Source organism: Antedon bifida, chromosome 6 (assembly GCF_963402885.1).
Source record: "Antedon bifida chromosome 6, ecAntBifi1.1, whole genome shotgun sequence".
NCBI classification, from domain to species: domain Eukaryota; kingdom Metazoa; phylum Echinodermata; class Crinoidea; order Comatulida; family Antedonidae; genus Antedon; species Antedon bifida.
In genome coordinates, this window is record NC_136231.1 from 27,459,730 (window position 1) to 27,475,657 (window position 15,928).

Below are 15,928 nucleotides of genomic sequence, written 5' to 3' on the forward strand. Positions count from 1 at the left end.
GTTTTTGAAGATTTTTCTATATTCAGGAAGTTTAAGGAGAGTTGACTATCAAGAGGTGTAATTAGTTACAGAGTTTAGCAAGACAGGAGTTAATTGGTCAGATGACATCATTATACCATATACCTTGAGTGAAACATCTGACCAACTTAGCTCTGACACAACTCTGTAGTAATGTTAGTAGTTAAACTAAAGAAGTCAACTTGAACTGCATCATTCATTCTAAACCATGCCAACTGATCATTGGTAAAATAATCTTTTTTTGAATGGCTTAAATTTTTATCCACAATATTTAAGCTGGCTGAATGATTAACTAGATAAATAACAATAAAAACTGTACCATTAACGTCTACATTTTACTAGCAATTGCCAAAAATATTTACTGAAACCTACTAAAGCCCGGTTCCCACTTGGAAACAATGCAAGGATGTAAACACACCATATGTAATTTGACCAATCATAGGTGATGAGTCACCTGAGTTGGTCAACTTACTTATGTTGCACCTATGTCTAAGTAGGAAACAAGCTTTAAGAAAATATTGTAGAAAAAGCAACATATAAAGAACATTTAAAAGAGAGAAAACTGAACACCATTGACTATGTATAACTCTATTTGTAACCTATGGATTTGTTCATAATAATTTTTTTATCAAATATAGAACTAAACTGAATTTAATAAAACAGAAACAAAATATGTAAAAAGTTAAGAAAAGAAGTTAAAGAAATTATGAGAGATTTAGTTACCTCTATCACGCTCAACGACTAAGCCTAATGGTCAAATGGAACGAAACAAAAAAGTAACAAAAGAAAAGCAAATGAACAAAAAATAAATCAAGGTACACTGAATGCAATATCAGGTTTTACAACATAACTTGTTTATGTTTCAGTCTTTACTGTGTATACATATGAATAACTGTAAAACCTTGAAAAAACAAACCTCCAATTACCCTAAAAAAGAAACTCCTCTTTAACTTGCAAATAAATTTGGAAAAAAACCAACTCAAAAAGAAAAAAATGTTGAACAGAGAAGCATTCCAAACATTTTCATTAAAAGAAGCCCATGGGCTTGTTTTCAAGGTTTTACAGTGGTGAATTTGAGCAAGATGATAGTTGTATGGAATGACTTACCTTTACCATTACCTATGGTTCTACTTTGGAAACTGAATAGCTTACCTAAGCCAGCGTTGCCTTTCTTCAAGATTATATTAGTCTCCAAGAAGCTGGGTAAAACAGAACTTTCCCGTCGGAGACTAGAAGCGGATGACAGAGGTATCAGGTTTGGTGGTTTATCACTCACTGGTTCTTTGACAATTACCTCAGCCTCTTTGATGAGGTTTGGACCTGAAGCCACACTGACAACTGGTGCCTGTGTCTATATATAATGTATATAAAACATATAAAGTTGGAATGTGCATTCTCAAACTGCATTTGATAAATCTTAATTATTATAGGTATAGAACAGCCATATTTAAAATATTAGCTGTTTGTGATAAAAAGTAATTGTTAATAATATTAGATGTTAGATTTCAACAAGTTAAAATAAAAAATAAAAAACATACTACAAGGTTTATTGGCGTGGTTTTCATGTGTATGTCATCAACAACACATCTAATCCAAGACACAGGTTAGTATGTGAACTATTAGTAGGACTATTTTAATTGCTTATTAGAACGCATTAATTATAAGTAAAAAATAATGTTAGTAAGGATTTTATGGAGAACTACCAACAGTTAATATTTTAACTGTTCTTTCTATGAAGAGGGAATTTTGCACCACAACAACACTACAATCACAAATATCTTTCAAAATATGTAACAGATAATATTGGGATATTATATGTTATATAATTTTATCATTTAGTCAATACTAATCAGAATAATTTGGTTTAAAAACTGATTAACTTAAAACTTTAAATAATAAAATAATGGTAAAAACACTTTATGTTATGAAACGATTCATAAATTAAATTAATATTTCTAACATTTGTATTGAATGACTTTGAAAGATATCTGTCAATTTGGAAACAAAAACAAAAAAAGCTGGACACACATTCGCATCGACTTGATCCTCCTCCTCGTCCACAATAGGAGTCCAAAGGTCAGGTCCTGGAGTGTTAGCAACCACTTCTGTAACATTCACCTCAACATCGTTGTTCACAACACCAGATACCAAAAGAGCATCCATCACATCCAACTCTTTTAGAGAACCTGACGGGGATGCAAATGGCGACTCCGACAAAGCTGGGGAAGGTATTGGGGTAGGGTCACCACACTCCAAGGGGTTCTCAGATGCATCTGCCCATTCCTGTGTTAATCATGCAGTGAGGTGTTAGCAAACATACAACAAATAAGCAGTCACCCATGTGGTACCATGCAGATATAAAAACAAAATGTTAATAGTGTTAATAAACCAAATGCTACATTTAATAAAGCGTTTAAACTGTTATAATTAAAATATTCAATAAAGTATTTCAGTTCTTTATCACAACATTTAATGCTGTAGTATATAACATAAAGAAATCTAGCTTTAACTTGCTCAATATTTATTAGTAAGCAGTTTTCGGTAAAGCATGTAAATTTAACACATTAATATATGCCGACATGTCCATTCAATTATCAAATTGAAATAAAAACAATTAATGCAACTGTTTGTACTATGCTGCCATACAAAGTCATAGAATGATGACATCATCCATTGGAGTTGAAAGTTAAAGATTAATTCTTTATTATCATTAAATACTTTTTAAAGAAAACATATTGACAATGAAACCAATGCTGATGATAACCAAGATATAACCGAATCATTTGTAACCTGAAATAAAATGGCCAGTATTGATGATAATGATTATGAATAAAATGATTCCAATGATAACAATGGTGATTTGTTGATGAGGATGGTAACTAAACTGGATGATAACAATGATAGTGACCATCAACATGATTATAATAATGATGATGATTTCTAGTGTGGATAGCAATGATGAATACACAGTAGGGTAACAAATACAAGTAGGGTAAGAACATAAAGGCCTTACCTCATCTGATGTGACACTGTGTTGAGGACTGACAGCGTTTGATGTCACCGCAGCTGAAGCCAACACAGCAGAAGGTATCAAATCAGGAGCAGACCTATCAGGTCCTCTTTGCTCTTTCACTACAAGTCATAACAATCACAGGCATTAATCTTACTTACTTAAAAGTGTGTAAACAATTTGAAATAAAGTTGTCAAGAAAATGATGAGTATTATTTAGTATATACAAATAAATGATTACTTTCAACCATAAATTAGTTAAACAATCATGAACTAATTTCATTAGAGACACAAATATCAATCCTTGTTAAAGTTATATTTTTATGTTTCTCCAATATAAGAATGCATTTCTTCAATATAAAAACTTTCTAATTTATTGTTTGAATGGTGAAATCAATGTGTAATATAAAGTTTACGGTACACCACGTGTATATAGTTCTGAAACACACTGCTGAGGTTCTCCATGTTTTTGTCAATAGGACGATCAAAATATATTGATAAAAAAGTTGAGAAACTTAACTATACACGTGTGGTGTACCGTAAACTTTTATCAACATAACTTTGTAATTGTAATAATTAATTTACCTTCATCTTTTGGTTTAACTGGTTCCTCTGCAAAAGCATCAAACAGATTTGCATGCACAACTTTCTTCTCCTGGGGAGTGATTGGCTCCTCAGTTATAATCCTTGCTTCCATTGGTCCAACTTGTTCCGATGTCGTTACCTGTGTGGACAAATAAATAATGAATGTTAATGTACATAAGTTGGTTAAGCGAATGAAATATAAATTAAAAGATATATATTCAATTATCTAATGAAATATTACTACAAAATCTAAATTTTTAAAAAAAGGTATATTGCAATGTGAAATAGTATAACGTTATTCATCTTAAGCGTATTTCAAAATAAAGCTTAATCATGTAGTATATAACGTTTAGTACCTGTTGTACTGGGTTTTCAGCTGATGGTAGAGGTTTTGCAACACCGATGCGTACCATACCAATCGGCGCCCCCTTCAGGGCTTGTACCGCCATGTCAAGGTTACAATCTTCAAGGTTTGATTCATTGACAGAGATAAGTCTGTCACCAGGAAGTAGACGTCCATCGATCTCAGCGACACCATCTGGTACGAGGCTGCGAATCACTATCACAATCTGCGACGGATTTGTTGGGTCCTACGGAATGAAATTATAGATTTAGGTTTGTGAATACTGTAGTGTCTTAAGTTTGTGAATACTGTAGTGTCTTAAGTTTGTGAATACTGTAGTGTCTTAAGTTTGTGAATACTGTAGTGTCTTAAGTTTGTGAATACTGTAGTGTCTTAAGTTTGTGAATACTGTAGTGTCTTAAGTTTGTGAATACTGTAGTGTCTTAAGTTTGTGAATACTGTAGTGTCTTAAGTTTGTGAATACTGTAGTGTCTTAAGTTTGTGAATACTGTAGTGTCTTAAGTTTGTGAATACTGTAGTGTCTTAAGTTTGTGAATACTGTAGTGTCTTAAGTTTGTGAATACTGTAGTGTCTTAAGTTTGTGAATACTGTAGTGTCTTAAGTTTGTGAATACTGTAGTGTCTTAAGTTTGTGAATACTGTAGTGTCTTAAGTTTGTGAATACTGTAGTGTCTTAAGTTTGTGAATACTGTAGTGTCTTAAGTTTGTGAATACTGTAGTGTCTTAAGTTTGTGAATACTGTAGTGTCTTAAGTTTGTGAATACTGTAGTGTCTTAAGTTTGTGAATACTGTAGTGTCTTAAGTTTGTGAATACTGTAGTGTCTTAAGTTTGTGAATACTGTAGTGTCTTAAGTTTGTGAATACTGTAGTGTCTTAAGTTTGTGAATACTGTAGTGTCTTAAGTTTGTGAATACTGTAGTGTCTTAAGTTTGTGAATACTGTAGTGTCTTAAGTTTGTGAATACTGTAGTGTCTTAAGTTTGTGAATACTGTAGTGTCTTAAGTTTGTGAATACTGTAGTGTCTTAAGTTTGTGAATACTGTAGTGTCTTAAGTTTGTGAATACTGTAGTGTCTTAAGTTTGTGAATACTGTAGTGTCTTAAGTTTGTGAATACTGTAGTGTCTTAAGTTTGTGAATACTGTAGTGTCTTAAGTTTGTGAATACTGTAGTGTCTTAAGTTTGTGAATACTGTAGTGTCTTAAGTTTGTGAATACTGTAGTGTCTTAAGTTTGTGAATACTGTAGTGTCTTGCTTGGCTTTCACTACAAATTAGCTAATGTCAACCAAAGCAATAGAAAGCTTTCAAATTGCGATGACCTATGACATTGGTCTAAATTGCTCCAATAAAATGTCCTTATATGGGCACAATGAATTAACACAACTAATTCTTATTTCCTAGTTTGTCACAAAATTAAAACCTCCAGACTATCAAATTCAAACTTTGACTCTTACTTGATAGTCAAGGATACTGAATCCTAGTCCCTGAGCTCCTTTCTGAAGTTCAATAACCTGAACATCGTCACTCCACATAGCTAGGCCAGCCAATGACTCCCTGCTTTGTCCAACTTCACTCATTAGACTTTGAGGCCCTGCTGAAGAGTCTTGGGTAAGTGATACTGTTACCTCTTCAACTCCGATGGCTTTATCTGCGGACTCTTGATTATCAGGAAAGACTTGCTGCGGATGACGAGCACACACAAGGTGTACCTTCAGTGGCAGCTCTTTCAGAATGTTGACAACTTCGATATGATTCAAACTTAAGAGTTTTGTACCATTAACCTAAAACAAGGGGTTTAAAATTATTGTAAAACATTTTTAATCACAATAAACAAGTTTATCCGCGTATGCGTAAAGTGTCTTGAAATATGGCACAAAGAATCAAATTAAAATAGTGTTGAAAAAAAGGTAAATTTCAAGTTATATTTTCGTGTAAATCAAACAATAATTAGGTAGTGCTTATTCAAACGAAACACAGAAGAGCAGTCCCGAGTTGGAGTCCTGAGTCCAACTCCAAATTTAGAGCTTAAGTTGGAGTCTCAAGTTAAAATTTGGGGTACCTTTTCACTATTGCTGATTTATCTACATTATCCGGGTGGTTTACAATTTTTTTTAATGTAGCTGTTTGAATATAATTAATATATTTTTTGTTCATCATGAGAAACCAACCTCTAACAATTCATCCCTGCTTTGAAGTTTCCCATCCATCGCCACTGGTCCGTTTGGTAAAATGCTTCTAATGTAATGATGAGGACCATACTCATTGCCATGCTCATCTATATCAACCGTGCCTTCAAGACTAATACCAAGTCCACCGCCATCTTGGAACTTCTCAAGAGATGCTATAATGATCTCAACATCCATACCCAGGATTCCCTGCCACATGGCAATCTTTGCATCGTCCGGTGGCATGAGCACTGCAAATTAAATAATAATAATTGTAGTCTTATATAGTGCCTAAAGCTCTGTTTACACTATCAAAAAGTGTGATGCGCCCAAATTAGGTAGTGATATGCCCAAGTTAGGTAGTGATATGACATCATCATGTCCATATATTTTTTGTCACTTAAAGTTTGATAGTGTAGACAGACCTTAATACAATGTTTCTTAGTGCTTTAGAAACAAAAATGATCCATAAATATACAAGATAACCAACAAATAAGCAAAGCAGAGGAACTCATGGTTGAGTAGTTACTTGCCAATTTCAGCATTATGGGTTTAAAACAGATCTAGGAATTGTTTAAAAAACTTTAAATAACACTTAAACTAGAAATACAGAATCATAGTTACCACATGGACTAACTTCGCCAGTATCTTGTTCAACCACATGGCAAGCTGGTTGAGAGATTGATGGAGGAATAATTGGAGGAACGTTATCCTCTTTGGATGGTCCAGCAACATCAGGAGCTGATAATGTATAAAAAATACAACATTTGAAAGTCCATCATACTGCCAACATTGTAGTAAATAGACAATACAATTCAAAGTATTAATGGAACAAGCTTTTGTTTTTTTAGTTAAAATCACCTCATGTTTAGTTTATGGATTAACTTTTGAAATGTTTTCTACGGATATAAATTCCGAAATAAAGTGAAATAAATGAAATGATCTCACCATCTGATACAAAGTATCCTGCCTTATGCCTGATGAGTCTCAAGTGTACTACACTACCAGTTTGTCTCAACACATCTACTGCTTGATGGTTAGTGAAACCTTTCAAATCTTGACCATCAACCTTTAAACACAAAAGGTCAAGTTATAATAGTTACTTAAAACAAAGGTCATTCCATTCTCCACATAAGTACTGGTCAACAGCAGCAAATTTTCGTATTTCAACCTTACGCTTGCATCTTTTTGGACAATAATTGTTTGAATGGTATATATCATGATTAAACGCATATTCTCCACAGGTATCAACAAGCCCCTGCAACCCAGATAAGAATGGGGCAAGTATCACCATATCATCAGCATAACTAAGATTGTTAATATCAGAGATAATACAGCCATATTTAGACATCAATGTAAAAATTACAAGGACATGACACCACCTTGCCTAAGTAAGTTTTTCTCCAACGTACAATGAAACATTATACCATTCAATATTTTAACAATATGATATATATATTATCAACATAATAGGTTATTGAATAGTAATAATAACTTACCTCTACAATCTGATCATTTGACATGATAGCACCACTCTTGTCTGCCGCACTATCTGGCGCAACATGCTTCACAAAAATTCCATTAATTTGTTCTAAATATACAAAAATAAATGTAAAAATGCTCATGAACTACTAAATTACTTTAAATTAACAATGATTCCATGAGTAATTATATTCTCATTCATTCAATCTTTTTCTCTGGTCCATAGAAAGTAGCGTTATGTACAAAATTAACAAAAAGAAACTGTACTAACTAATTACGCACTGTCATCTCAGGATGGTATTCCATGTGGAGAGCATCTTATAGAAGACATTATCTATTATCGTTGAGACTAAAACATTTGAATCAAGTGAGAAAAAAAGGGAACATAAGAGAAAAAAACAATACAATGTATAACATGATAAAAATTACCTGATCCATGTCCTACATAACCAGCAATGGTGATACCAAGACCTTTGGAATCTTTTGTAAGCTGAACATCAAATGCATTTGGCTCATCCGTAGCAGGCTGAAAAGAAAATAGATATCAATATTTATCTATCTAAACATTTAACATCTAACTTTCATAAAATCACTATTTTGTTTATTTAAATTATTTAGTCAGGCTATGAACAATGAGCATATTCAAGATGGCTTGATTAAAGTTAACTAAAGTTAATAAAGTGAGGCAATATGCCTGAATGAATGAAATATGCAATTATATTTTTATTTGCCTTTACTTAAATTGTTAGTTAAAGAACAATTCCGTATGTAAGAAAACAATTATTTGACTTAAGGCAAGTCAGACTGCTGTTTAAAATTCAATGAACTTACTGCACTCTTGAGTTGAATGTCAGCGTCAGGTGGTGGCGCTCTAGCAACTGTAAGAACGACCTCCGTGCCAGCCTCTCGTAGAATCACAGCAACCTGATCACTACCCACTCCTTGCAGACTTTTGTCACCAATTTTCAGAATTACATCTCCACTTTGAAGTCGCCCATCCTGTTTTTAAGACATGTATTTTTTGTTTTCAATTTATATTTTATTTTTCTATTATTGCGAGATCTATTTGTAATACAAGTGCTACCACATAGCTTTATTGAGAATATGCAGAAACAATAGAAGAATATTATTACTGAAATGAAAAATATAAAATATGAATGATAAAGTAAATATTACCTTATCAGCTGCGCCTCCTTCTAGAATGGTCTTGACAATAACACCATAGTCTTTAGCCCCTACAATGCCAAAGCCCAGACCAAACCCTTCATTGTACAATGTGATGCTTTCTACATGAGACAACTCGGGAACGTCAGCATTTTCCTTAAAATATAAAACAATACAATGAAAGTTTATATAATGATTGTGTTGCTACAGTAAATACTGTACACATTTTGTGCAATATTCATATTAAATAAAACTCTAGTCTAAAACCATACAATAATTTGTCTTTAGGTCTTCAATTAAAGGTAGAATATTGTGAAGTTCTATACAATCATAGTAAGGAAAGCTGTGGTGTCATGTACCAACAGTGCAGCTACACATACATACCGCCTAATTGCTATGCATTATCAAATGGTGTAGCAAAAAAATACTAAAATATAACACATCAAAATGAAAAAACATATGCTGTGCATGGGCATCTTAAGCTTAACATTCAAATGAGCCAGCTATGAAACACTAAAAAAAGAAATAAAACAAATGAATATAAAACATAAAAAAATGTTTTAAATCATTTTACCTGATTAACCTCTGCTTGTGTTGATATAGTTGAACCAGCTGGTTTCTCAGAAATAGCTGGGAGTAATCCTCGGGCAACCACTAAGTGAACCGTTCCACTGGTCTGTTGAAGTAGTCCAATAGCATCCTGGTGTGAGATTGAAGTGTCAAGTACTTGCCCATCAATCGCTAGAATCTGATCATGTTCAACAAGGCGTCCATCCCTGAACACAAACAATACAGCAAGCTTTTATATAACAGGCAAATTATTTAAAAAAACATTATAATATTGCCATATATCCTCAGGTATAATCTCACTTTGGGTCTAATCTCATCCCCTACTTTATGTCTGATTTCACAAACATGCATATCCCCGGGTATAGTCCCAGTATTGACTTTTGGTCTGGACGTTGGCCTCTCTCTAGTCAGTTCAGATAGTTGTTACAAGAAATGCTTACCTATCATTTTTTTTATGAACCAGGTTTTTTCCGGGTATAGGCCCACCCCCAAAGTCGGCCAAATTTTGTGTTCTAGGGGGTGGGATTATACCGGATAGGATATACGGTATATATTACCGGAAGGATATACAGTAACAGTATATATTACCGGAAGGATATACGGTATATATTACCGGAAGGATATACGGTATATATTACCGGAAGGATATACAGTATATATTACCGGAAGGATATGTTATATATAGACAGCAAAATAATTTCTCTGAAAATGAAATACTTAAAAACTTACTTGGCAGCAGTACCACCAGGTTGAACAAGCTGAACAAATATACCAAGTTCTCCATGCTGATCACTTTTCAATCCAGCCACACTGAATCCTAGGCCTCCTACCTCAGGCTTCTGCAACTGAATATGAAGTACTTCTCTACCTTGTGCTTGTGAGTCAATCATGGAGTCAAAATCCTGAAGCCTAGGGCTAGCAGTAGACCGGTCTGCTAGCCCTGAATCCATGTCAGCGTACATTGGGTTATCATATTCAAAAGTATTGTTGTCGTACGAGTATTTTCCCGCAGGTTGTTCATCTTCCAAGTCGTGGAAAACAATCCGCCCATCTTGTGAAAAGTCAAAATCGGTGATGGGTTCGGCTGACGGGTTTTCAACGACGGTTTTCAGTTGATGTATTGAAGATTGGATGTTTAGAATCTGCTTAAAGAGTGGGCTCTCTAGCATGCAGATCATTGAAGCTATATCATCCTCTACAGAATTATCACCAGCGGCTAGAAGCTTAGCCTGGATATCACCAAGCACTTCTAAAGCCTTCTGATTATCTATGAAAATTGAAAATATTATTTTCATTAGATTAGGGCATATCATCCATTTAATTATTAACAACTATACAAGTTTTTCAATAATGAACATTTATTTTATTTATTTTTCATTTTTTTTTCATTAAAAACAATATTATAACAATAAACAATAATCAACAATTTATATTTAAGACCATTTTAGGGATCAAAATTAAACTTGTTTCACAATTTAATTTGGTAATTATTCAACTTTCAGAAAATGTTTTCTCTTTAAATCTTGCTTGAGCAGTTAATACTATAGTTATTACAAAATAAATTCTACCACAGCACAGTCAACATAGTTCAAGACACAATAAATAGTAATATACATGGACAAGTTAGTGTACATGTTTCTTAACTTGTGTACTTTGTTTACTTACTAAGTCTGTCAGGACTTACCTGCTAAAGCAGCACTCGACATATTGGCTATAAAAACGGAATTCTACAGAAATAAAAATATATAATTACTGTATAATGTTCATTATTATAGTATATAAATAAACTTGGTTTAAAAAAAAATGTAATCCAATTTTAAAGAACCACAGCTTAATTACAGTATCTGACATTCATACTGTAATCATACTAGCCATGAGAACAAATAAGGAACCAAAGGTATTTAACATTAGTAATAAATAAACTCAATGTATTTTAATTATGCTGATGTTGATTGCTACTGTAATTGAAAATTTAAGAAGTTTTTTTCATTTTTATTGTTTGTGTGCAATTGTTCAGCTCTTTTAAGTAAAGATATTAAAATATATAAATTATGTATATTCCAGTATAATAAAAAATACATAACAACTCGTACTGTTTTTACCTCCTCTTAAGTTATTATCCAGTAAATAAATAAAGAGAACCATATTTATGTCAAAATATTATCATATTTTAATTTATATCAATCATTGATTCCAAAAAAACTGTTATTGTATTGAGATTGAAAGAAAAATATCATCTACTGGTTCTTATATACAATAATAGCTAATACTTAATTGTACTAAAAAAGATGTAATTATATTTATTATTAATTAATTAAACAAAACACAAATAAATGTCATTTATGATTTATGTCATCATTAATTATTAGAATTTAGAAAAACATCAGTGAGTGGTCCACTTCCAAAATGGGCCAAAACTTTATTGCTGCAAATCACACTCTACGTAACATTTATATTTATAAGAATACAGTTGGCCTATTTAGACGACCAAGAACTAGTATAGGCCTAGGCCTGTGCATCACCTGCACCACCCCAGTTCGATGCTGCTATATAGGGCTCTCCCGTTGGCTGGTACTCTCCAGCTAGGCCGAGGCTTCCTGGCCTAGCTAGGACGCCAAACCTTCTCCGATCCTAGAAATATACAAGTGTGTTGCCTAGATTTTTACGTTTGAATCTATTAAATACATAATTATTAATACATACTTAGAGAGCAGTAATATCTGTTAATACTAACTACACGTCAATATACTGCTGTATACGCAGTAGTTAGAAAGAAAACAGTAATATTTAGGAATACTTTTATCCAACTTGTATTATTCCAGCGGTATTTTTGTGTATCTTGTTACTTCCTGTAATTTGGACGATTCCATTCTGTTTAAAGGTAGACCTATATTTTAATATTTCTCATAACATTACTAAATTCTAATAAAGATAACGTTTTCTATATATAGTTTATTTTTTATTGATACATAAATTATTCATGTTAATATTAAAATATGTATGATGCATTAAAAAGAATGTAGAGTATATTGTTTTAATAGGTAATACCTTTAAGCAATAGAATATTCTATTTTATGTTTTATTGTTTATTGGTCCCCTTTGACTCATCATTTGAGAATGGCGTTGTTCTATCAAATGAAACTTTTTTTATGTTTTGTTGGAGTACTGAGTCACAAAGAAAATAGTTGTATAATCAATCAATATTATTTATCAATCAAGACTTGATATAAACAAATATTACAATATACGCGCCCTCAGTCCCAATTGAAATTCCTGTTATTTTTGCATTTTCAACTAATAAATCTTATTCCTTTGTTTTTATTGATCTCTTTTCACAAGCTTTCCTTGAGTTCCCTTTTCCATAATATCTATAAATAAGATGATGTTCTGTACATAATCTAATGCTACGATCAATAGATAGATAGATCAATAGATAGGCGGCAACATCAAGGAGGGGCATGTGTAGGAGGACTGGTGGTGAGTTTTGCCAAAGTGCGAGCCAGCGAGGCATGCAATTCATTTTTACATTGTGGTGTTCTTAAAATTGAGGGCGCTAAACATTTTACGCGATCAAATACAGGTGACGTAAGCCACAGAAAAATAAATGTTATGGTGTGCTCCCCTGCCATCTAGCACGATAAGGCCCTGTCAGCCTTGTTTTCAGTTCCACAACATCCTTTTGATGTTGCCGCCTGATGATGTGTGGTGGAATACAGACGACAGGTATTTAATCTCATGATTCATGGTCTACTTTTATTCATGACATGATTATTAATATTAAAATTTAGTTTGTACTAAGTACTAATTATTCGATTCTAATTAAACATGATTAATTTGTTATACAGCGTATATCCACATCCATGTGTTGTTGCTCAGTGATGATCAAATTAATCGAACGCACTTTCTGGGGAAAAAAGAAGAAATTCATTCATGAAACAAACATTATTTTCTGTGTTTGTAATTTATGGCAAAAAAAGACGACGTAGCCTACGTCATCAGCGACGCACAGTCAATCCATATTTTCATTTGTACCTTAATTATTGTGAAGCTCTCGAAGACGACAATGGCAGCATTTAATCTCTGGTAATATCAACGAATTGCGACTGTTAGTTGACAGCGCTAAAGAAGTGTTTGATTCTGTATGGCACGAGCAGACGTCACTGTCTAAACTGCAAAAAGACAACAGTTTGAATTTAAGATAGCATACAACTCTATAGCTCAATCATTTTTTTTCTTTTCATTTTTCAAGCACACTCATTTTTTTTTTACTGTCTACGTCATTGTCGTCATCATCATCATGCTCCGTCTGTCGTTGATTGGTTGATTCGTTTGCATCCTCACTATCTTTTTCTTTTTCAAAGAGACTGGTTATAATGATAATGATAAAATGCCTTGTCGTCCGTGCGGCGTGTCATACCTTTTCCAATTGATCTGTTTTAATGTACTAAAACTGGCGGGAATACCATCACTTGGTAACGGTGTTCCGACTAACGTTGGTGCACTTTTTGACGTTTTTACTAATATCCTTTCATTGTCGTTGTTCTTGATATCTGAAGTTGATGATATTTTTTTGGTTTTAAGTATTGATTTTCGATGACTTTCCTTCAATTCGACTGTTATCACAACGTTTCTCTGTGAAGGTGGGCTATATAACCTGAAATAGAACAATCATTGTATTAGCTATTTTATCCACTGAATAGTAGTAGTCCAAGCAGGACTTATAATTTAAGCCTTGTCTACACATGGAACTATAATATTATAGTTCCATGGTCTACACTATCTAACTTTATGTGACAAAAAATGTGATGTGCTCATATATGGGCATGGTGATGTCATATTTGGGCACATCACACTCGTTGTCACATAAAGTTTGATAGTGTAGACACTGAGCTTAATACATTATATCTCCACGATATTTTACCACCGTAACTTACTCGATTTTTGATTGGTCCTTGGTGGGTTTGTACATCTCATATGACGTCATATCTGTTGTTTTCATTTTAATATGAGGATAAATTGAACTTTTATTTCTGTAAGATAAAATTCAAAACTATATACGTCATTCTCAGCATGGCGGATCCAACTTTTCACAGAACTGATAAGGAATTATGTATAACAAATAACACCATATAATAATAATATCTATAACAATCAGAACATGCAAAAAGTCGTGGTTAATGCTTTCAAACCACATAATAAGGAAAATGAACATTAAAAACACACAACGAATAACTTTGATATTATCATGGTTGTGTGCATAAAGCTCTGTCTACTATACACCGTCAAAAAGTGTGATATGCCAAAATATGCTCAAAAATGCAGTAGTGATATATGACATCATCGTCATGTCCATTATGGGCACATCACATTTTTTTTTGTCACAGGCAGAAAGTTTGATAGTGTAGACAGAGGTTTATTTCAAACGCGTAAGTTTAGTTCAGTTGCGTAGAAAATAATCAGGAATTAAGAATGGTTTATTTTGAAACTCAAGATTAATTGGTTTAGTCACTTACTTTGATAGCCGTAAATTGATTAAACTGATGATAATGATAATGACAAACAAAGCGATAAATGGACCAACTATGCACAAGATAGAACCTGCATCCCAATCGCTTACGTCATCATGTCGCTGCTCAACACGTATGACGTCATCTATGTTATTGTTTAAAATAAGAGGAAATTTAATCATCATCATCTTCATGTTGATATCACCAGTTCTTACTTCAATGTTGCCTACTAGGCCTATATATTTTAATTTTTTTTAAATAGGCTAATAATAACAGTATGAAGAATATAATAAAAAATTCATCTGAGTAACCTACCTTCCAGAGGCCTAGTAAAGAGACTATTTGTGGTAACAATAGTAGTAGGCCTAAATGCATCCGTATTCGAATTTAGGTTTGTCATGATTTGTGTAAGTTTTATCTTTAAATAAATTTAAACAATACGTGTAGGCCGATACACCGTGTGTGATGACCTGGCTGGGTAGTGAGGTATTTTTTGTTTATTCAAAGAAGACGATTGTTATGCTTAGTAACCTTGGAACATAAACACGCACGCACAAAACGCACCGCGCGCGACGGTGGTGTGCTTAAAGAGCGCGCAGTGTACTTAGCACGTCGTACCACAAGGGGCTCGAGCAGCAGAGAACCGGCAATTTTAACCTATATACAGCGATCCTGTTTCGTTCTATTTTATGAGTTTCCAATAACAAAATGACGGAAGTCTCTCATTTCGTGAAGCGAAACAAGTACTGGTGTTTGTTAATTTAATAAGAAAATTGGTTTCGTATTAATTCAGATTCAGATTTATTTGGTCCTTGCGGAAATTCATGACAGGCCCAATCTCAAACAACGTATAATAGGCATATTACTATCTTCGCAATTTATTCATTGAATGAGGCGGTTGAAATTGGACGTCGTCATAAATCGTGGTGCCTGCGTCGTGTAAACTTTAAATATCATCATCATCATGTATGTGATGTGACTATGCACTGTCACAGTCAGGCTTCATTTGGTATCACATCTAACCTGTTACCTGTACTGGGTTTAGTATCACACCTAACCTGTTACC

The 15,928-nt window shown here is 33.4% G+C and overlaps 2 protein-coding genes across 3 annotated transcripts in view; both read right to left on the bottom strand.

Annotated features, from left to right (window-relative positions):
* The window catches only part of LOC144845263 (multiple PDZ domain protein-like), a 44,659-nt gene extending 33,577 nt beyond the window's left edge, over window positions 1-11,082 (bottom strand). Inside the window, exons 1-16 of one of the 2 annotated variants that reach the window (XM_078702452.1) lie at window positions 11,040-11,082; window positions 10,085-10,622; window positions 9,360-9,561; window positions 8,798-8,941; window positions 8,453-8,620; window positions 8,051-8,147; window positions 7,639-7,730; window positions 7,088-7,208; window positions 6,764-6,880; window positions 6,143-6,390; window positions 5,429-5,755; window positions 3,970-4,203; window positions 3,614-3,752; window positions 3,032-3,150; window positions 1,171-1,369; window positions 742-765 (exon numbers count right to left, since the gene is read on the bottom strand). In XM_078702452.1, the coding sequence (XP_078558578.1) occupies window positions 742-765; window positions 1,171-1,369; window positions 3,032-3,150; window positions 3,614-3,752; window positions 3,970-4,203; window positions 5,429-5,755; window positions 6,143-6,390; window positions 6,764-6,880; window positions 7,088-7,208; window positions 7,639-7,730; window positions 8,051-8,147; window positions 8,453-8,620; window positions 8,798-8,941; window positions 9,360-9,561; window positions 10,085-10,622; window positions 11,040-11,061 (2,791 nt within the window). In that variant the 5' untranslated portion in view covers window positions 11,062-11,082. The remainder of the gene's footprint in view (window positions 1-741; window positions 766-1,170; window positions 1,370-3,031; window positions 3,151-3,613; window positions 3,753-3,969; window positions 4,204-5,428; window positions 5,756-6,142; window positions 6,391-6,763; window positions 6,881-7,087; window positions 7,209-7,638; window positions 7,731-8,050; window positions 8,148-8,452; window positions 8,621-8,797; window positions 8,942-9,359; window positions 9,562-10,084; window positions 10,623-11,039) is intronic. The other variant, XM_078702453.1, reaches the window with a different exon arrangement.
* A 2,013-nt stretch (window positions 11,083-13,095) lies between these two features.
* Window positions 13,096-15,898, bottom strand: LOC144844337 (uncharacterized). Its single transcript, XM_078701197.1, has 6 exons — window positions 15,886-15,898; window positions 14,869-15,007; window positions 14,290-14,385; window positions 13,773-14,009; window positions 13,388-13,524; window positions 13,096-13,259 (listed from the first exon to the last, which is right to left on the bottom strand). The coding sequence occupies exons 3-5, from the start codon at window positions 14,352-14,354 to the stop codon at window positions 13,389-13,391; spliced, it is 438 nt and encodes a 145-aa protein (XP_078557323.1). The 5' UTR covers window positions 14,355-14,385; window positions 14,869-15,007; window positions 15,886-15,898; the 3' UTR covers window positions 13,096-13,259; window position 13,388.
* Between the last annotated feature and the right edge of the window lie 30 nt (window positions 15,899-15,928).